Here is a 24,423-nt window from a genome sequence, read left to right as displayed (position 1 = left end):
TACAGCAGTCTTTGTAAAGTAGTCTTACACCCGTAAAGTGGCAAAAAATCTTAAAAATTGCCGCGTATATGCCATAGTCATCATAAATGTATAGCTGAAGTGGTCATCTTCAGAAGATATGAACATACTGCCGATTTTCTTTTTTCATTAAGTGAATGAAAGATGATAGCTAACTTGGCTGATATATTCATAATGGCATGTAAATGTTAGTAGGCTCTTTAAGTCTCGAGGCTGTTTTCATGACAATTCATCTAAACCCATCTGTCGATAAATAATTCAGTTTCATCACTTTGAGAATGAAACCATTTTCATAAATATTTTTACATGATAGGCACGAATTTATCCTTGGAATCACAACACATTTTGTCAATAACCTAGCACACCTTATTTGTTAGCAGAGAGGTAAACATGCAGTATGTACAGGAAAATGCAGGAAATTGATGACAGAAAACATCAATCGCGAATCGTCAAAGGATAAAAAGAGAAAAACAAATGATAAGTGAAATCTAAGAAAACTGACAAAATGATGAAATCAAAATTACTAGAAGAACATGGAATTTTGGTGAACTGTAAAAAGTTCTTGATGTTTATAAACTTGGTAATTTGGTGAATCAGCTCGAATAGAAACACCGATTTCCCAGTCAGTTGGGAAACTATCTATTAGTGGTTTTATCGGTTTGAATGACGACATGAATTAAGGAAATTAAGAATGATACATTTGAATTAGCAAGACACTTTCAAAGATCAATATTGGAATTCCTAAGTGCATTGGAACTTGATTTACGTCCCAAACAAAGTATATCTAATGGGAATGTTAATATTACAATTGAAACCAAGTTAACCACGAAGCGTGAAATTGTGAGTTGTCCGGTTTTAAAGGTAGGTAGAAAGATAAGATAAATAAATAGGTTGAGAGATATGGTTACACATATAGATAATTGGGTATACAAATAGACAGAAAGATAGATTTAATAGATTGACAATTATTTGATTGAAACGGTGGTTAACATGGTTAATGCAGTTGCAGTTGCATATACGTCCTTAAAAAGAAATTTGACAATGAATTACATAAATCCAAGTTGCTTGTAAGAAAACACGCAAATTTTCCAATGTATAACTTAAGATCCAGCATGTCTAGCGTGTGAATGTCATCAAATATTAAAATTAAGATGAGAAAAAATGTTGAAACGTACGTCAATTCAATTACCTTAATCATTCCTTATATTTTTCCTCTCGGAAAACTGTGGCTCATGTCGACGCCTCATCAATCATTATCCTGCTGCTTGCCAGAGAAGAAAAATTGGCGTAATTGTTTGCGCCACTTGAATTGCGCCATATGGAATAGCTCATATTGAGTGTGAACATATGACTTAGCATTTATATTGATTAATAGTGATGGGTGATAAATGATCCCTCTGTCACGCGTGAATATTCTAATAAACCATGTAGCCAAAATGATGCCTCGATGTATTCTAGTAGACATAACCATGATTACGGTGAAAGACCCGAGTTGAAATGAACAGGTTTTCAAGCCGGGAGAATTTTTTTTTTAATACATCTGAATTATTCACACTGTCCATTTTGATTCGGTTGGCGAAAAATGAACAGCTGCTCGAATAAAGGAAAATAAAAATGAAAATAGGCAGATCTCATGGGTATGTGAGAAATGACAGAAAAATAGGTCAAGAGGAGATGGGAATAAAGGGAGCAAGAAAGAGGGAGAGTGAATGGCAAAGATGGAAAAAAGAGATCAGAGAGAGAGAGAGAGAGGGGGAGAGAGAGAGAGAGGGAGGAAGGGGCATAATTGGGGAGTGGGGGATAAGATAGGAAGAAATAAAGAGAGCAAGGGTAAGGAGATCGGGCTTTCCAGAAATTGCACCAGCACGAGGGCATTCTCTCCCACCGTATATACGAAATGTTACCCAGCTTGAGCAACTCAAAGTACAATTAAAAACCCACATAATTACAGAATGTTCAACTAAGTTAGGTTCAATCTATGTTTAATATTCTTCTATGTTTATAATATTAAAATATTTAATGTTTAATTATTAATCTACGTTTCTAACAAATGTACTACCTCCAAGGGGGATACAGATAGGGTACAGGTATAACGAAATAAGGAAAAAAGGGTTATCACATGCCATTATCAAGGTGTAAACGGGACACGAAGCGGGGGAATTAGAGAGAGAGAGAGAGTAAGGAAGACAGATATTAATAGGAAGAGATGGATATCGAGATAGGAGGAAGAGAGAGAGAGGGGGAGAAGACAAAGGTAGGGAGAGGTAAAATGGAGAAGAGGCAGAAGGGGGACGCCTAACTACATCAACATCAATAGCGTCGACAACAGGAACCAAATGTTGTTTTCTTAGAATATTTGATTTACCATTTCCACTGATGCGGTAGCTTGCCCGAATTAGCAATTCATTCATGTTCACCGCGAGTAGCCAAGAAATTCCCAAATCGCCCCCAAAAGGCATCATACTTAATTCACGAAATATCCAACATTGACTAAGGACTGAATGAAAGGCGACGGATAGAGGGGTTGCAGAGAGAAAGAGAGGGAGAAAGATGGAGGGATAAAGGGGGATGGGCAAAAGAAAAAGATATCGAATGGCGCTAGGAGGTTGTAACAGATATTTGAGAACATAATAACGTCATCTCTGATCTGAGTTGAATGAATGGAGTCATCTAGGCTGATCTATCATCCTACAGGCGCTGAGGCAAGAATGGTAATTTCCATTCACATCGCAAAGAGATGTGCCAGAAGAGGTCTCATGAACAGGAAAATATGTTTTGCATTAAATCCTTGACAAAATACGGAACATAAAGGACTTACGGGCAAAAGGTTTGTCTCTAGAAAGTCTGAGAACACAACACCCTTTAACGTGGGGGATGGGGGGTAGATTTTTAAAGACGGATTTACTTTATTATTATATGAATTACCTTCCAATCTTTTTACGTGACTTTTTGAGACTAGATATTAGCAGGGAGGGGGGGGGGGGGGGGTCAATGTTACTCCTCCTTCCGAAATCGGCCATGAAAGGTCTAGTCGACGGTTTGTTATTAAAACACATGTAAAGGGTGTCGATGGGTACTGAAAAGTTCTGTATATATAACAAATTATGACATCTAAGTATGCAAATTATGAAGAATATATTTAGGAATATTACTGTGGACCCCAAGTTGGGTTCGGGGTAATGGTATTATTGTTTAATTAGTTTGATAATTGTTACCTGTAAATTGTAGGATAGTTCATAACAACATTGGACATGTTTGGCATCAATGTGCAATGAATGGCTGTCATAACGATTCGTAAAAAACTCTTTTTAGCAGAATATTCTAAATCTCGCTTTTGTTTTTAATTCATTTATTATTTATTTATTTTTGTTCAAAAAAGGGAAGCCCATCCAACAATATGTTGGTCTCCCACGGGGCCCTGTGACGATGTACATACATGTAGCATACCATAACAATTAATAACTTCTACATAGCAACATCATAAGAGAGGCATAAATAAATTAGTAAGTACATGTGAAGGGATCTTTAAGCTAAAGTGGCAAGTAAAAACATACATTTAACAATAAAAGTATAAGGATATAATATAAAAAAGCAAATGATATGAAATATTAAGACATGTATTATTACAATTACGACTAGCCGAGATCCGTAAAAAATTTAAAAGTAAGCTGGAGTTGTGAGTCGAACAAAAATATTAAAATAGAGGGGCGAGGTGTTAATTATAAGAGTGATTCAGAGGAACGCTTATGGGTCATGAGTAGCTAATGCCAAATGCTTCTTGAAATGAAGTTTAAATGATGCGATACTATCTTGAGATCTTATGTCAGTTGGTAGGTTGAAGGAATGGCCGTTCATAGGTCTGATAATAAAGACTAACCTTTTCTGGCAGAACTTTCACCAGTATTGGAGAGTGTTTGCCTGACTTGTGTTGACTCTAGGAGCTCCAGAGTGTTTGAGCAAGATCTTCAAATCGAGACGATTGAAGCGCAGACATGGAGTGCTGAGATACAGGAGATAAAGAATGATACATTGCGATTGAAATATCACGCTGACGTCATCGGCATGAAAAGCTTTATAAGGTGAACCAATCGTTATGGCACGTAACCAGATATTCTTCAAATATGTAAGATTGGACATATACCCCCATTGAAATTTCATTACACACCCTGACTATATAGCTTCTTCAATTGTTGCCTTAGAGTATTTCACAAAACTATAGCATGAAGCGACGATCAAACTCGTATTTCATATTTAGCTATGTTCTTGTATAACATGTGAAAATAAGTAGATATGTAAGTAATATTTATATTATACATATATATATATATATATATATATATATATATATATATGTGTGTGTGTCTATAGATGCAAAAAATGTTGTGTATGTATTTATATATATATATATATATACATATATATATATATATATATATATATATATATATATATATATATATATATATATATATATATATAAATGCATATATTTTAGGTGTGCTTTCTCCACTATGTGCCTCCTAAAGATTATGGTAACATGCAGAGAATCCTCAATTACCTCTCAATTCTGGCCCTTTTCGAAAAAAGAATCTTCTTGTTAAACACTTGAGGATTGATGTATAATAACAAATAAGCTTTTTGTCCAACCATGCCATATTCAGTTAGATTTATATATATATATATATATATATATAATTTCACTTTAACTCTAGTTTTTTTTTTTTTTTTTTTTAGAAGAAAAGGTTGAAACTAGCTAAAGTGAATATTTCTTCGATTGTTATGTTCATTATTTTCTATCTTTGACGGAGAACGCATATAATTTTTCGTGTATATATGTATATAAATGAAAATATAAATAAATAAATATACATACATATATATAGATATATATATATATATATATATATATATATATATATATATATATATATATATATATAGTGAAACAAATGAATACGTAGCTTCACTCAAGGTCCCTCAGAGCTGTCATCCATTCTGAATCAGAATGATAAATATTTCATGCCAGAATTGCGAATCTATTATAATCACTGCTCTAGGAAAGAAAACAAAAATCTTCCCAAAATGGGTAAAGTGCCAGGATGGTTAAGCCCCTTGGCTGATAGAAACGTCATGAAATTATTTCCAACAGAAAACTTTTAGCCAATTATGTAACGGGAGAAAGAACATGAATATTGAACAAGTTGTAAAATTGAATGTACTTTTTATAGATTCAATGATGAAAAATATGTATATGATTGCAACATAGCCCGATTCAATTTTAGGAAAATATATACATTTATTTATTATGATCAGTGACTTTAAAAACATGACATTGGAGTTTCATCTCTGCAGAAATTAACGCGGCAAGTAATGGCAAATAAAGCACCAAATTGTGACCAACAAATTGAATTTAGGAGAGTTTGGTGCAATTATCTGCTAACCTAAAATGTTGGGCAACATACTGTCCAGTGTGTTGGGTAAAGTATGTTGGTAAAAATATATTCTGGGCAATTATTTTCAAATTGAGCAAATAAATTACCCAATTATTATTTTTTTATTTCTCAATTTGGACAGATTTAACTAATAGTTGTGTGGACAGTATGTGAACCGGGGTGGTTAAAAGTTGGGCACCTTTGCCCAACTATTTTAAGAGTGTGTATACGCTTCTTTAAGTTAAACTTAAGTGCAATAAAAGTCGCCCTATTTATTTGATTTCATTTCTTTACCACAGCAAGAGGAAGTTTTTGTCATATCAATGTAAGGGTCAAAATATCAATTGTTATTTCTTATTGGATTTTCGTTAACATGGTTATTACGTAAACCTATTATGATATTTATCACTTTATGCAAGTTTTTGATCATTATTAATATATCAGTCATGAGTTAAAGAAAGATATTACAGTGATAGTCCTCCAATATGCATTTATGATAAGGAAAAAAATGCAACGCTAAAAATTCTTACAGAGTACTGCTTAAGTGCTTAAGTGTATAGCCGTGCCATTAAGAACCTTTTCTGTTTTGATGTCAAACCAGCAAAGATTAAACATTGACAATTGATGTAAAAATTCCGACAGATGTCGTAACAATAAAATTTTGATTTTTTCACAACTGAATAGTGATGGTAACGGGATGCGAAGTGGTACCGCTGAATGATAAAAAGAGCCGCATGATATTCATACGTTGATTGGCATCGATGCAGATATTAATTTTGTTTAATCAAACATACCTTCATTTTATTGGCCATTGTTTTTTCTCGTTACAGAGATAACAAATAATACTGCAGTTCCCAACGAAGGTATAAAAATAGGCGTGATAACGAGGCTCTTCTTTTCACCTGAGTGACTGTTATTCTTAGACGCAAACTAGGCAACATTACCATTCCCGCCTATATTGCTATCTCTCATGATATAGTCACTCCAACGTAACCGACTCCAGAACGAACAAACCTATAGCGTTATTTCCAATAACAAACAATCGGACGGGTTGTGTCGGCTTCCTAGGTGTGACCGGGCATCAGGTATGATAATGCAAACATCGACTTCCTCTTAGGCTAATTGGAAATCGACTTGGGTATTTGAAAACGATCTTGACACTGAAGCCTCGACTGGCTCTGATTCCAAGCCTCGGGTAGAGAATCAGAGTCATTATGTAAATAGCGATGTTCCAGCGTTGAATTATTCAGGTTGTAGGCTATACCGCTTCATGCCGCGGTCACACTTGAAAAATTGACCCCAGACAGATGAACGATAATACGTTACTTTGAATGGCACATCATCTGTCGCTCTGGAGTAAGTGTCGTGAGTGTGAGTGAGCATTACATGCATGTCGCAGTCACATCTGCGAAATTGCTCCAGACGATCAATTGATAATGCGTTATTTTGAATGGCACACCACCGATCGGTTATGAATAAGTTAAGTGAGTGTGGCTGTAGCCGTATGAATACAAATGAGGTGCGTGCATATCCCAGATTTCAGGAGGTACGTTCGATTATCATGATTGTTGTATAAATTGGGAAGTGAAGACCTAAATTTGTTTTATCTAGATCGCTCAAAGTTATGTAGTGCTCATTTACCGACTACTACATTTATTTTATAGGCCTACTTTGTCTAAATCATGCATGAACTTACAATAACCAAAGTGAAAGAAGATATTATAATCACAATTTTTGTAGACTGACATTAAAATATAAAACCAAAGTAGTTGCAATAAATCATTATTTCATGACAAAGTCTTTTAAACCAAGGTTAATCGTCACCATAGTATCATATATCTAAAACTGGTATATTAGTGTAAACTTGTCTTTGTAAAATCATGAAATCTTAGCTCAAAACCGATATTTCTGATAATCACTAACGCAGAAAAGCACATGTGGGACATTGTTTTAATATTGCTTCGATACATACCTGACAATATTAATGGAATTTCGTGCTCATTTTGTTAATTTCTCAGCAATTACCCATTTTCTTCAACAGCCATTTGGTCCCCTTTTTATCTATACATACAAACACTTGGTGGTAATTTTATTGGATTCTGTTCGAACTCATTTTGAGATTGTTACCACAATTGGACAATTGGTATTTATCTGTAATCTTTTAAAGAATACATTGGCCGTATTGGTCTATATAGGGAAAGGAGGCAGACTTGGAATCATCCAGGAATTGCTTCAAGAAAAGCTACTTAAACGAGAGGTTCTTTTTTCATCTTATTGTAGAGTATCCCATTTTCTTTGCTGCTTAATACATCCATAATTCACAACGGACGGATGGGCAAATACAAAATGTATTTAAAATGCTTGGTTGATATTGTAAAAACAAGAAATGTAAACCTTTAAAATCGAGGGGTCGACTGACGATCCCCGGATAAAAAATGGAGGGTGACAATCCCTCGCCCGCGGATTTGGTTTCCCTCCTTTAGTGTTAATTTAACTCTAATTTCGGCTGAGAGTTTGTTTGATAAACGGAGAGGAATTACCGTAACAGATGCGTCTCTACAGACATCTTCTTAGTTTACATCTAAAGGAGAATCATTAATCATTGGAAAGCAGACTAAACATCCATTCCAAATTTTATCGTAAACCGAGCTGGTTATTTGAGTCCTATTCCAATTTAGGAAAAGCGACATATTTCACGTTCTTCAGTGGTGAATATTTATATGGTATATTAAGATAAATCAAACTGCAAGAACCTCCAGAAAGTCCAAACAACATTTAAATGGCTCTGGGCACTGTTTCACAAACGATAAGGAACAATAGTAAATTTTGAAACATCGATTCCGATTGTCATGCGGTGTGTTGGAAAACATACCCATGTTTTTTCCCCCAAGCAAATATAGTTTATTAATAACGATGTCAGGATGTATATTACGAAACATGCAGTATACCTCTACTGATAGCAGAAAGTTTTAAAGAGTGAATAGATGAGTGTAAAGAAACAAATGAAAATTATTTGCTTTCCCATGATTGCTCACTTCACAATTCATGGAAAGATTATTAGAAACAATGCATTCGTTTTCAAATCATTATAAATAGTTACAGCAGGTAAGGAGTAGATTATTAGAAAAATATTGAGTTAATAAGAATTGCGATATAACGTTAACAATTTTTTTTAATTGATTTTTGTAATTTACTTTTTATAGATATGGAATTTCATACACATTATATATTTCGAGAGGTGGAAGTAGTAAAAGATTTAATATAATACGTAATAGAAATACAGATCGAAACACAGATCGAAATACAGATCGAAAGTTTGATGAAAGCTGTAGACTGTGTATGAATTTGATTGGTTAGGCAACTTTATAAGATTTTGGATATTTCCCTACATACTATTTCAATTTAAATCTTCATCAAATTGAAAATCTATATAATCGGCTGTTATTATATATTTCCCAAAAAAGGTTCGTATGCATTAAATTGGACACTTGAGAGGGTATCATGAAAATAGAAATATACGAGTTCGGAACCAGTGCAATATTATCGAGCGCTCGGAACGTTCAAACGAATACATTATCGTGGTGACGGGAAGGTCTTCCGGGGGTTGGAGGGAAAACATGACAATCTTTTTTTTGCCCGTTACAACTTTGACACAAAACATATTGTGACATTTGAAATAAAGTGTTTATCAAGGGCAGAGAGGCGACAGCATACTATAGGTGCATTAATGTTGACCAATTCTGATTAAATGGGTTAAAACATGATTGATATGGTACTCCCGAACTGCCAAGCTGTTGATTAAAATTTAAAGCCGCACACACAGTTTCACTGCACATTGGAATAAACAAGTTTAATCACATTTATGCCAGCTATCCGTAATAACACATGACTTATACCTTAATTGAGAGTGATTTTTCGAGAGAACGAACAAGTGACATATCAAACAATTAATGATGATAACAATAAGAACGTTAGTCACAAAATAACGATATTACGTTACTTGTTAATATATCAGATTAATAATTTTCCAGTTTCTTAGTTCCACTATATTTTATTTACTAACTGTATTAACATATGTATTAAATAAAATATAACAACCCATATTCACGTTAAATGCGATGAAATTTTAACATTTTGTCATTGTTGCCATATTCACGACATAGCAGATTATGAAACAAATATTCTCTGCGTATTTTTAAAGGTTGTGGTAGAAAACGAAACTGTTATTTATGTTTTTTTTTTTTTTTTTTTTTTTTTTTTTTTTTTTTTTTGGGGGGGGGGGGGGGTTACCAAAATCACATATTTTTGCCTTAGGCACAGACCCTGGTTTGCTTTAGAGAGTATTACTATAATATTTGCACATTAGATACCAAACTATATTTGTGTATTTAGGGAACACTGAAACAAAAATCCTTCTATTTTTACTCTGTAAGCTGCCTTATAACCACCTTTACCAAATATGTAGGTATACCTTCTTATTTTAGGTTAATACGATTGTTATTTTAGGGAACGAACTTGCTTTGTTTAATATATTCACCTTGCAAGTAAGTAGAAGTAAAACTAAGTTGATTCAATTAATAACACCTGATCAAACAGGTCAAACCTAAGAAAACAACAAATGCGAGTGCTAAGCATAAAAATACAACCGCACAAACAGTATTACCAATCTACAAAAGCACACGATACACACACACACCCTCACATACACAGTAAAAACACTGTTTAAGATTTTATACAACGCTGTTTACTGTATGAACTTTACAGTATTTGTTTAACCATTTAAACAATCATGTTTAATTTATCAAAGATTAGATATTGAAAATTGAATCAAATTGCTTAAGATTTAAACACTTGTTTAAACTGTTTAAATAATTACTGTACTGACGAGTCACATATAGTAAACACCGTTGTATATTTTTTTTATTGTGTACACATCTTTACTCAAGAATACATACACATCATTTTGTTAAAAAGAGCTCCCACACGCACACACCCCAATATATACAATGCGATCCTCGTGAATCCCGCCATATCCCTATAGTAGTAAACATGGTTAATGTTAGCACGAAGTATTACGTCACAGTATATTATCATCAGGCAAAAGGTAAATGTATTTTCGAAGATACAGAGTGTCAAACATGGGGAAATGAAATACAGCGTCTTGATATCCATCATTACGTTCAAACTAAAACAAAAATACATTTATGATACCATGGTATTATACGGCATAGAAACGCAGTTCGAATTTTTCTACAACGCCGTTTACTATTTGCACTCTACAATAGCTGTTTTCCAGATGCAAACAGGCGTTCAATTTCTTAAGCAGCCAAGCTTAATTATTGTAGATTAAATAAAACTTTGTTATTAAACTGAAAAAAAAACTACTGTAAATTTAAAGGAGAATGAAACTCTTGGAGCAAGTTAGCTTTTGTGAAAGCAGAAAAATCAAAGAATAAGATCAACAAAAGTTTGAGTAAAATAGGACTAGCAATAAAAGAGTTATGAGCATTTGAATGTCGAGATCACTAATGCTATGGAGATCCTCCTATTGGCAATGCGACCAAGATCTGTGATGTCACACACGTACAACTCTCCCATTTGGACACTGAAAATATACCCCAAAACATCTCTTTTTGCTCATTCTAATCATATGACAAATAATTCATCAATGATATAATGTTGTGAAACCTCTGTACTTAATTGTCATCTCATAATTAAGAACACCTCACCTTGTGATAGACTCTATAAAAGTGAGAATATAAGTGAAATAAGTACTAAAGTAATGAGGGAGTTGTACGTGTGTGACATCACAGATCTTGGTCGCATTGCCGATGGGAGGATCTACATGGCACTAGTGATCTCAATATTCAAATGCTCATAACTTTCTTATCATTCATTCAATCTTCCTCAAACTTTCAACAATATGTTTCTTTGATTTTTCTCTTTGATATTGATTCAGCTGGTTTCAAGGGTTTCATTCTCCTTTAATATACTATAGAGGGTTTTTTTTTATTAATGTGTGCCATTCAATCTACGATTTTTAGATCAAAATTTTGTGTAAGAATTTTTGTTTGCCTGGAGAGCTATAATACAATCGACGAACACCCTCGCAGGTGATGGGAAAGCAGGCCAGATCGTCAAGCACAGCCGTGCACCTATTGAATTCCAATTCATTTCCTTGTCAAGCTACACGACTGATACATCTTGGTAATAATTATCTTGGTATCGCCGCGGATAAGTCGTGTCATCCATTAAAGTGCACTCGGGTGCGGGCCAAGGCGGCCAAATAGTTGGTTCGCCATCGGCGATGGCAAAAGACTGATGAGGCAGGTTGCTTGTTGTTTATCTTACAGCTAAGGGGGATGGATGGTTGGAATAATGAGAAATGCTACTATCATCTGGTGTAGCACGACGTCGTTTATATTCCACACTCTTTGTTATGATCATTAAAAAGTACCCACTATGGAAGGGACGTCATTTCCTAAATCGACTTTGGGTTTAGAAGTGGAAGCAGTTTAATGAGTATGTTTTGTATCTAAAAAGAATAAATCAAGGCTCTTATCCGACGGGTCTTGTTATCAAGTAAACGTCAAAGGAATATCCTGTTCTTCCTAGTGTGTCAAATTATTTCGCTAATATCATGATTATCAGTGTAATGTTCTCAAACGTATTACACACTAATGGCCATGACTACGTGAGAATAATTGAAATAACTACTCTCATAATACTGAATAATATGGATATGATAGATGAGTCGTGTTCTAGTGGATAATTGGGAAGTAAATTGCTACACAACTGAAAGTCATTCGTTCAAAATGTTTTAAAGAGCCTTATTAGGGAGTTTGCAGAGCGACCTACGAAGGAATTAAGAAAATGGAAAAGTATTGTCGAATGCCCTTCGTGACAAAGAAAAGTTAAGAAGTCTTTGTCAAACTTACGAATCAAAACAACAGATTAGTCATTGACTCTGGACAAACGACATACTTGCAATTTTTGGGTCAGCTCTGAAACTTAGAAATCGCCTCTTTACCAATTTTCGACAAAGACAACCCAGCTGTTCTTTGTCATTTTATGTGCAATTTTAATACATTTGCTTTGATCTTGAACCATCCGTGTGTCGCTGAATGAAAACTCTATACTGTATTTTGTGGAATACCAGGGCATCATATTGTTTTTAGACATGAGCAGCATTTAAGAGCCGACCTGTATCGTTATTATTGAATTAATAATGATGTCTAGTTGTTTATTGATTGTGTAGGAAAAGTGAATAGGGTGATTATAACCAACACCATTAGGTTGTTACAGTAAGATCAGGTAAACAAAAAAGTGTGATTGTCCCCACCCCCTCCCCCTCTTGGCAGGTTAAGTCCGACCAATAAGGGTCAATTTTGTTGATTCAGGACACTTTCTGCTTGTCTATGGGCAGTCCAAATGGATTATATTAGCATTGATAACCGGTTCGATCTGACTGACCCAACGAGTGATGTCAGGAGTTATATGCCAGGAAGTGGAACGGCGTAGGCTAGGGTGACCTTGATGACATATGCAACTGGGGGTCGTTTTATAAAGTTGTTCGCAAGTTAAGAGGGACTTTGAGGATGACTGGTGATCCTTTCTTGCGCGCTAACCACAAGAAAGGATCCCCAGTCGTTCTTAACTTACGAACAGCTTTATCAAACACCCACCAGCTCTTATGATGGCAACAGGTGAGAAAATAGTTCTAGTAGTAATGGTAGTAGTAGTTCTATTCCTGATATTCAGTAGGAGGGGTGGTGGTGATGGTAGCGATAGTATGTGTAAGTTTTTGTATCAGCAGCAGCGTAAAAAGTATGGAAAACGAGATACAAGTAGACATGAATAGCCATAGTAGATGTGGTGGTAGTATTTCATCACAGAAGAAAGAGGTAGAAACGGAAGAAGAGGAATGAAGCGAAGAAGAAGAAGGAAAAGAAGATGATGATGAAGAAAGAAAAGAAGAAGAAGAGGAGGAGGAGAAGGAGAAAAGAAGGAGAATAAGATGATGAAGGATTAAAATAAGGAGGATGACGGGAAGAAGAGGACATCCACGGCGAACGGAAGGGAGAAGAAAGATCAGTATAAAATCATTGTGCGCATGCTCAGACCTTTACCACTTCGACACTGAGCATGATTGTGCAAATCCACTCGAATCCATGTCTACCTTCCTCTTCGCCCCTTTTCAGGTTTTTAAACCTCTACCTCGAGATCAGCTCGAATTATAGAGATTTCACTTCTAAATGATCTACGCAAGATATGAAACCATTATTTATATTGGAAACATGTTGAACGTATAGGAAAATACTTTTCCTCTTTTCATGTTCAGATATCAAAACTTCTCGTCTGTTTCAGGAGTAGTAGAAGTAGAGGCCGAATATTTAAATGTATTAGTGGTGTACGGGAAACAACTATCAGGGGCCAAAAAATGGCGTACGGGAGAAAATTTTGAAATGATCTTAAAGAGGCCAACCCCCAAAAAATATTTATATATTTTTAGTTTGAAAATCTATTTTTGACAGATTAGAAAGTTATATCCAGAAGGTCATTTCCTAATAATATAATTCCCTTTCTCTGAAATTTCCTTTCTTTTTTTCTCGATCGTGACTTTTTTTTGGGGTAGGTGCCCCCTAATCTGCACGCCAGTGCTAAATATAGAAATATAATCTAGCAAAAGCAGCAACGTCACTTCTTTAACGAAATTGATATTAAAAATATAGTTAAAACGTAATTCATACACGTTCGAAATGCAGAATTCAATAGAGGTAACAGTTAGGGTCCGTACTTCTACACGATCTACGTTAGATGGTAAACTAGTATTGATGTCGAAAGTAACAGAGACTTTGGGGAATGCCCTTTATCCTAGCGTGTTCAGTGACAACAACCTCTAACTTTTTGTAAGACGTGCTCAGTTTCTACTCCTGGTGACAACATAATGCTTACTAAATTCCGTAATTACCATAGGATAGCAAGCTCAAGCTAATAGAATAAATTGTTTAAAAAAAAACTTAGAGGAATACAGAACTCGATAACATTGACCCCTCTTTAATAATAAAAAAACATCACAAATACTTCCTTTCAAATTGATTTTTTTTATTTCAACCTATGACACACCAACTACGTTATCAAGTGTATGCATAAAGCCAGGAGCGGATTCAGGAACTTGGGGGCACAACTCCCCTTTTCATACTATTTTTCTTCTCTCTTTTTTTTTATATTAGTTTGTATGGGTAATGCTCCCCGAGAGTGGAAACCGTTTTCTGCTTGTAACTTTTAAAGTAAAAATTTGTCCCCATGCTGTAATAAATTTGTTATCCGCCCTTGACTGTCTAGATATAATAGCTTTCATTACAATATATTTTATTTACATATAAATGGTAACAAGCTGATAAAAAAAAATAGGTTAGATTGGAGAAGAATGTCTTTCACTTACCTCAGTTCTCTTGACGTATCTTTCATTTCCGGTTCAAGATATTTGTTCCAGGTTGCTTAGAATGTCACTTTCACACAGGACCTGGCAGGGGAGACGGTCACGATCTCCAGACATAAGAGTGCGAACATGTTTTCCAACATGGCCGTCGTCTGCATAGGAACTATCCATCACGTGATCAATTCACCTGCTGGAGTTCGTCGAATATTCTCCCAAGAGACACTAATGAATGTTATTATGTTTCTGTTACAGCCAACGTTTGGGTGTGCCTATACAAATGCCATGGGACACACTGGGCATGTAGTCAGAGGGAGTCAGAGCTGATATTTGTACTTTGGATGAATGCGTTTAAGTTCTGATCAAGACATGAAAACGGTTTATTTTCATCTCCAACTGTAACAATCGGCACACTTACAAGGTATGAAAGAAAATCATCACTGATATTGATCCTAAATCTCGGAGGCACAGCAGCAGACCGTCATTCTTGTTCACCACGTTACAGAACTGCGCCATTTACGAAAGAACACGAAGAGAGAACAACTTTCAAAAGGTTCATTCATATTTTTTTCTGAAGGAATTTCGCCACTCTCTCCACGCAATGAAATAATTTTTCCAAATTTCCGATGAGTAAAGTGAAGAGTTTTGATGATGATCGGAGTGTTTGTTTTAGACACTGGGCTGTTCTGAAGCTTTCAAGACATCATACCCTGAGATCATTTCCATAAACAATGCATGGGTGTGGTATAGAAGTCAAAACAGCATCTCTCCTCACAATAGCAGGAAAAATACAAGGCATGACGCCTGTCATTGCTGCCAGTAACATGCATGTTTTAATTTTTTTATATTCATTCCGAAAATATATTATTCACACGATTCAGGACACAGCTAAGTAATAATATAACAATTATAAGGATAGCATAATAGTAGCATTGGGTATACATATTTCTATTTTCCACTCTTTATTAATATCATTAAGTTTCCGTAATAGGCCTCTATTATCATTACATTATTCCCAGATTTGTTACGACAAATATTTTTTAGAGTATATATGCCCCCCCCCAAAAAAAAAAAAAAAAAAAAATGTTAGCTACCAAATAGCTTATTTCACCTGTATCGGTTCTAACATTGAGGCTTTTGGTAACAGAATATGTTTCTTTATATCTCATACGTGTCAAATGCTGTTTACACCCGAAAGGGCATTCAACCTTTAATATTTCCATCTAGCAGTGGCAGCTTTATGGTGCAGTCACATTTCTCCTACGGCGAGTCGAAAACAGCCGTTTTAACATTTTTGTACCAATTACATATAGGTGGGTTGAATAAATTTGAATAAAACGGCTGTTTTCGACTCGCCGTATGGCTGGCGTAGGTAAAATGTGACTGCAGCTTTAAGATGGTACGAGGTTATATCTTAAACAGTTCTGGCACCAATCCATATTAGAATACTGAGCCGATCTACATATTTCAAGACATATTTTATTCGTGTTTTCAATAAAAATTACAGGTCTTTAATGAATATATCATGAATACAAATTCATTGTGAAAAAATGAATGCTAATGTTGATATGAATCTCAACCATATAATCATTTCATTCAGATTCTTGAATAATTCTGGATTAACATTAAGCCCCGCATTTACGAATACTGAATCAATAATTGTGATCAAGAAAGATGATTTTATGAACACGAATTATTTTTCATAGATTTATCTGATCTACTGTAAATGTATTCAGCGACTCAGTCCCGACAGAATAGGTTCAGTGTCAGTATCGTTCCGTAATTGGATTATTTCCTTCCTTGAAGGAAAAATTACATCGACCTATCGTCGCATAAATTTAATTGAGAATCAGATTACAACAGATAATCTGATTATGCTATATTATAGGCCGACATAATGAGGGTATCAAAAAGGATCTAAGCGTATATCCTTATTTTATGAAATCTATCAGAAATCAACTGAAATATCAAAAATACTCATATAATATGTATTACTAATTTATTTTGATTAAAATATCACATACAATATCATGTAGACATGCATATGCACACAGGAACTCTCAGTGTTGGCAATGTATCTCAACTTTATTTTACATTTTAAATCGCTTCCCCGATATACAACTATTTGATGTTTAGTTTGGGGAAAGTAAACATATTTTCAACGATTTCATTTTTGACCAAATAGGCAAGGAAAAACTCTATGACCTAAAAACTGTCTTAAAATTAGTCTTCATAATTGTATAATACCGGTATTAAGCAATATCTAGCAATAATTGCAAGAGGGAATTATACTAAGCTTTCTATCAATCAATCGAAACAACACTATTTTACTTGGAAAATATAACTTAAACTCGTTTTTTTGCCCCTCACACCTGGTGAGTGTTTCGTGAAGCTGTTCGTTATTTAAGAGCGACTTTAAGAACGACTGGTGATCCTTTCTTGATCACCAATGAACATTTAATGGCGAATATCATTTACCACAAGAAAGGATCACCAGTCGCTCTTAACCTATGATAAGCTTTATGAAACGGCCTCCTAATTCACAGGGTGTGATATGCATGGACCAAGTGGCCTGTATATGGAAAGCATCACCGCCAAATAAATATTCAAGCTCAAGTTTAAATGCAAGAAAATAATAAATAATATAATATTGCTCAAATAATGATCGACCTTTCATATTTGGAGCTGTCTTTTTTAGTTGTAAATCACATTAGTTTTTTCTTTCTATTTTTCTTCTTAATATTTTACTTCCTCACCTTATATCCTCTTTTCTTCTCTCCGTCTGTTTTTTGCACTGGGCGCGTGTACCAAGCAACCCCCTATATCCATCGCATTGGCTCTTAAACGGAATGTTACCTTCTAATTTGAATTATAATATATATTTTAAAGTACGATTTTCTCTTTTTAAAATATTTTAAAGAATACAAGCTTGCAATGAAACACTATAATGAGTACGAGCTTGCCTATGGAATATCACTCGCATAAAGGTATCAGTTTGCAAACCTGAAAGGAAAAGGGATTTTTCAAACGATATTTTTTGGTCAAGAAATATTGAAATCATATTGTTGCTGAATGAACCCATTATAATGATATCATTAACAAGCGCAGGGAACAAACAGAGAACGTGGACATTAAAAAAACGTCTTTAAGAAGAATGTCTGAGGAATTGCATCGTATTGCGTTACAGGAGTAAAGCAATACGTGTATGGTGATACGGAATAGTTATTAAAAGACGTCTCACTTCCCGTAAGTTCCTGGAAATGTTTACGGCAAAATTCTTCCGCGATAAACGTAGATGATGGCGATTCTGCCAGATTTTTTGCTCTTATTTTTTAAAAGAAACAAAACGTTTGCAGGTCCGTTGTTTTTTACAATACCTGCACAAATACCTTGCAAAATCTTTGTATTTGTTTTTAAGATCAGATATAGTACTTCGTAAGATTTTGAGTAAGCCTACACAACGTATCTAAGGCATCCTTATTGTATTTTTTCTGTTTATATTTTCAAGCGAATGGACATTTTTATTCAGCAAGGTAGCAGTAAGATAACATCACAATGATATTGTTCCATTCCAAGATAGCATCAATATAATGAATAATTATCGTATACTGTACATTGCCTTATATCTTCTCAAATTACTAGGATCATCCAATCAGATACAATCAGATAAGTCAGGGACCGCCCCTGGAAAACAAAACTCTCAATCGGTCAAAGTCGTGGGTATGACCAAGCAATGAACTGAGTGATTGCCATTAATGTAGGTCACATCTTCCTAAGTCTGTCTCCTCGCTGGACGTTGCATGGCCAGCAGTTTCTTTCTTGCGGGGATCAAGCCGAGTGAAGGCGTTATCGGATACCCGATACTCCCCTCGCCCGGCTCTACCCGGGTAAGGTTACACCAGCACTACGTCAACACAGCCAATGGAATACCGTCCATATTTCCCCTAGAGTAAAAACTCTTTTTACTTTTTAAATGTCATTCACATGTGGTCTCGGCAATAAACATATCTTATTAAATGTCATCAAACTCTCAGTTTAAGGACAATTTCATGTAGATCCGCTTATAAATAAACGTACGGATCGATAAATTTATATATTTCAATGACCACTGTTACCACGAAAACCGTGCAATTCTAATCCGAGATGTGTGTTGCTGAGGATTTCTTCAAGGTTCATTAAATTTTATATCTGACCAGGCTACAATTTCCGAGTGTTTTCTCCCGAAGGCAACATGTCTTTCACACCTTTCTCTCTTCTTCGGTGCGTACAGGACATCCCCAAAGGACGAAACATGAGCTGTTTACCAGCACTGCTCAATAGCAAACCGTGATAACATACTGACGATTTGGTGTTTTCGATCATCTTTCTGACCACGAACAATCTGATAAGACATAATATTTTAAATTTGTTTCCCCGAGGAATCTTGAAAATGCTGATTTTCAAAAATCCCACAGAGAGCCCGTCTTTGCAAGATGAGCAACTATTCCGTAACACGGCCTCTTTTTGTTACACTTTCATGAAAATGACAGAGGCACAACAATATTTTATCTTTAGTTACAATTTGTTGCATTCTAACGTCATTCGGATGAGATTGGAATAGCTAACGATTTACTACGCATAAATGACATAAGGAAACAATTAGATAAGAAATAAAGCACTCTACAGATCTGATTCGAAGCTCCTGTATTGCTGCGATCAGGTCGATGATACGATTGCACACCTTTTACATTCCCTACCATGCCAGGCATGCTAACCAGTAGAAGATGGTATCATACATGCTGCTGAGGTTGCTTCCGTTTTGTCTTGGGCATGTTGGGTGGAGTCGGTGACCGCGGGAAGATGGGACTAATCCCAGTTTTTCCCTGATCATAAATGCATATTCTGATTCAAAATATTGATCGTCCACTAAACGGTTTCGTGTTGCTTCAACAATATACGATCAAAGTGAACGAATCTATACAGACACAAATAGTGACGTCATAAACAATGTAACGTCCACAATGGATTCCAGTTTTACAAAGGTAGCCGTAATTGGCATCAGAAAAGAGATCATTTTTTTTAATAAACATATAGTGATGTAATAAGACATTTTGAGTTTGATATAAATTCATAGTAATTATGGTAATTTGATTGCCGGTCACAAAGTTTGCGCTGCTTTTCGCCGTTCATTGATACAAAAAGAGAAATAATGACATCGGGGTCCTGATCTGTGTTTCAACAAGGTAACCCAACTAAACACAACCGTAATAATCAGGAATTCCTCCACCATTGATTGAAACCAAAGCATTCTTCAGTGAAGTCGCGTTTCGATCAGACGATGAGTTCGAAATTCCATACGCACATTGGATCCGAATCAAAAACTTCCAAAATGCATATACCAAAACAGAACACCAAAAGAGTGTCCATCTTCTCATGAAGTGAGTCTGTATTTCTCTGTGAGTCCGAGGCCCTCTTGGCTGATCCGCTATCTGACAAAGAACAGGTAGGAGAAGAGCGTGAGGGTAAGGAGCTTGAAGACTTCGACTCTTGGCAGGCACTCACCGGCAGCTCTGTTACAGTAGTCCTCCCTGCAGCATGACTGACAAGCACCGGTCCTGTTGACCGTCGATTCACAGTAGTCCATACTTTGGCAGTCGTAGTGGACCATACATCCTCTTGAAAAGCTGGTGATGTGCCCTGCCGCCATCATCTTGTTTACCTAATCAAAACGAATAAAAGAAAATGCCATGAAAATGGAAAGACACTTGAAAGAATCGTCGTGATCGTATGGATATCATCCGATCTTGCGGATAGAAGTTGGTTTAGGAATAGTGATTTGTTGACTTCTGATCGAAGATAACAGGACTATCTCACTTCGTTACATGAAAATGATTGGAATGGTGACGATGCTGATGATGAGCAACCAGTCATCACCAACTTATTAGCTAATTTAAACCATCTACCTGGCTAGTATTTCCACAACTATAGAGTATAATTGTTCAAGTAATCGGATCATGTAATTTCATCACTTGTCATGATAGATAATTGTAAACATCGTAAAACGTTTTACAAAAGGACCATAACAATACTTTGCCTATACCTCACAGAAACGTGTACATGTAAAACGGTGAAGAATTTCCTAAAATTCCGTTAAGACCATATCATGTGTGTTCAACGCAACAAGAAGATTGCCGTAATAAATGAAATTACATAGTGCTTGGTGCTGCAGCGTTCCAAGACTCCAACAAAGCTTGAAATTAAAGTTTGCTGGTCTACTCGGAAACGTTAAATTGTACTTTTCTATGTTTGTATGTCAAGTATTTGTTTAACACATATCAATGCCTATCTACTGGTTTCAACATTGAGCTAAGCATGTTGGAAAATCAATGACTTCTTTATGACCCCCCCCCCTCTCCTCATTCCATGGTGATCGGTGAATATGTGTTTCATGGCGGGGTGAAATATATTGATGTTACTTTTTATACAGAGGACAATGAGCCAATGATCTTGAGCAATTATCTAGCTCCTTCGTTACAATAATCACAGACATTCGTTATGGATGATTAGCAAGCCCGAAGCTTCGATTCTAAAAGCCAAGGGGATCGTTTTCCAGGATACTATTCTGGACCATCGTCAACATTAAGCCGATTGGGCTCCTGAGAGGAAAGTGCAGTACAGGGCCACGTCTTACAAAGGGTTGTGAACAGTGGCGTAACTACGGAGTGCTTCGTAGTCCTTTGCCAGGACTGTTCTACTTTTCAGTTGATCAATAACACAATCCTCGACCTCTACGCCCGAAATGAAAACAGCCACACGATTTCCTACCCTCATCACATTGGTTGGTGAGGGGCGTGAAAGAGGGGATAGCGCGATCACTGGAGATGGCGCGCATGGGAGAATAAAGCAAGGGGAGATAAATAACAAGTACACCGACGTCTAGAATCTAGACTAGGTGCTTCGTTGTAAGCGCTTCATGTGTTTAGAATGTAATTCTAAAAAAAAATAAAAAAATCAGCACGCACTTGGCGCCCGCATTAGATGGCTGAGGTGAAAGATGTATACTCTTCATGAATTCCTGAAAAATAGTCTTTAAAATGTCCCTTTTGGGGACAATATATACAAAAGTTTAAGCTCGCGCTCTGCGCTCGCGTTATTTGATTAGTGAGATACGTATCTTTTAATGACACGGTCCTTAAAATGTCTCTATTAGGTCAATACTAAGCGACTTAGAATTTTTGCTGGTGCCCCCCAGTGCCGTGACCCACGGTACGCCACTGGTTGTGATTGATCCGATTATCCACAACTATCTAGAATGCATGTTTGTTCAAAATGTTTTCTAGATATGATGGATATCATATTCTTATCGTTGTCTTGACAATTCAGTGCGCTTAATGACATTGTGCAAAATTCCCGGAAGAAAAATTATGACAATGATGGATTTCCATATAGTTGAGGTTGATTGGATAAATTACAACTCCTTTTAAGACAGAACGCTGATATCCTTTCCAAGAATTCAAAGACAGTAGGGTATAATTTCAGGACCTACGCCCTTAGAGCAGTTTGTACACTCGCTGTGACTCAAGGCTCCCTCTTGAAATCGTATACCGCGGAACACAGCTAAAGGTCATCACACTGCGACTCTTCATAATTTGTGTTCTTTGAGACAGGCAATGTTTTGAATAGGAAGCGGCAATGATGAACAAACGTAATTAACCCTACAATAATTGTACTTATGACTGTCCTGTTGTCATCCAGATAGAAAGTACATTTTTTTGTGTGGTTTAGTGACCATTGCACTTTGACCATAGTCAGAACTCGTCTTACCGCGGAAATTAAAGCACTCGGAAGTTGTACAATTTCTCCTTTGCTTACTCGCTCCATCATCTTTTGAACTCTGCAGGTTACCGCGGAAATTAAAGCACTCTAAAGTTGTACAATATCTCTTTTGCTTACCAGCTTCATCAATTTCTGACCCATGCTGAAGTGCTGATATCTGTAGAATCTTTCTCTTATTCAGAAGGCCTATTGGAATTTTTGAAAGACTTTTCTTAACGTGGTCACTTAAAAAATGAAATTAACAGTCTTAATTTAAGTTGCGTAGACATACTAGAGATATAAGAACCGTCTAACCCAAAATTGATAAAGCTGTTAACTATGAAACAAACTTCATTAAACCCGATTTTTTTTCATAAAGCTCCGTTTCTACAGCAGTCTCCAAGCTCACTGAAATTTATGATATCTATCTAACGTCTCTGAAAAACTCTTGAAAGAACTCTGAAAGATTGATTAATACTTCTTGTCTTGCTGAACCTAGACTGTAATGTTTCAATTGTCTTTCAATAGTATTTCTTCGGTCTTTCAGATATCTTTTATGCAACAAATGATCCTTTTTTTTTTTTATAGTTTTTCCATGGGATGTCACTTGTATTTCAAAGATCTTTCATGAGTCTTTCACTGATCTCCACAAAAAAAACCTTTAGAAAATGTCGAAAGATCCTGAAAAGACTAAACAAGATATTCGAAAATTCATTGAGAGACTACCGCAAGACCACTGAAAAATAAACAAAAGTTCCATGGTCTTTTAGGGGTCCTACAGTGGTCTTCCTTTGTGTGGAATGGGGTTTTATACCCACGATACGAAAGTTAAACTTACGTAACACGCTGGACCGTAAGACGTCATATTCATTATCCTGTTCGGGCATTCTTCAGAGTAAGCCGTCTCCGCTGCCCTGAACATGCAGTCATCCAGGGTGCTGTCAAAATGATCTCCATCCGTGTTCTGATAGGCGCCGCATTTATAGCAGAAGAGCTTGCCATTGAGGACGAAAGACTGTGATGTGGGCGGTTCATCGGCGTAGCTGAAGATGCCTTCCGCTTGGTACACTGGTGGGATATCGTTTGTTTCGTTCCTGGTTGTCGAGCCCTTGTCGTCCGATTCTTCATAGCTGAAGGCGGATGATGGGGTGAAGCAGTAGGTCGTTACGATGGCCATAAAGCGAACTGGAGAGGACAAGACGAAGGAGAAATATGAATTATAGAGCAGTGGTTCATCTGGAAAATCATGAAATCAGTATTATTATTTCTGATTGCAATACATTTTGTTCTTAGAATTAGTCAGTCTTACGAATCCTAGGTCAGATTTACTAAGAAACCCCCAGTCAGTTGTGGCAACATTCCGTTCTGGGTAGGAATGACCCAGAAAAAGGTATGATAAGAGACAGGAAGGATAATTGTCCCGGGTCATTTTGGACCATCAGAATGGAGTTGGCTGTCAACGGACTGATTTTGGGGATACAACTGACCCGGGATTGTTTTCAGAGTCGTTGTTTTCAAAATGGGCATTCTAACTTGATAGGGATGTGAGTCATAAATGATTTTGAAAATCAATTGATATAAACAATGAAATTAAGACCGGAGTTCGCTGATTCTGTGGCGCCATGTTGTACAATCTGCAGAACACGCTGTCTCTGCAACTTCACGCATGATACAATCGACCGCTTATTATGCCGTAGAACCCACAGGGGAACGTGTCATTTGTAGTACAATCTAGGACTT

The 24,423-nt window shown here is 36.1% G+C and overlaps 1 protein-coding gene across 1 annotated transcript; it reads right to left on the bottom strand.

Annotated features, from left to right (window-relative positions):
• Positions 1 to 16,357: 16,357 nt before the first annotated feature.
• LOC129274510 (uncharacterized) lies at positions 16,358 to 23,863 on the bottom strand. Its single transcript, XM_054911310.2, has 3 exons — positions 23,522 to 23,863; positions 17,398 to 20,587; positions 16,358 to 17,314 (listed from the first exon to the last, which is right to left on the bottom strand). The coding sequence occupies exons 1-2, from the start codon at positions 23,858 to 23,860 to the stop codon at positions 20,354 to 20,356; spliced, it is 573 nt and encodes a 190-aa protein (XP_054767285.2). The 5' UTR covers positions 23,861 to 23,863; the 3' UTR covers positions 16,358 to 17,314; positions 17,398 to 20,353.
• Between the last annotated feature and the right edge of the window lie 560 nt (positions 23,864 to 24,423).

This window comes from Lytechinus pictus, chromosome 13 (genome assembly GCF_037042905.1).
Source record: "Lytechinus pictus isolate F3 Inbred chromosome 13, Lp3.0, whole genome shotgun sequence".
NCBI classification, from domain to species: domain Eukaryota; kingdom Metazoa; phylum Echinodermata; class Echinoidea; order Temnopleuroida; family Toxopneustidae; genus Lytechinus; species Lytechinus pictus.
Note: the sequence above shows the minus strand (reverse complement) of the source record. Positions and strands in the feature narration are given on the sequence as shown.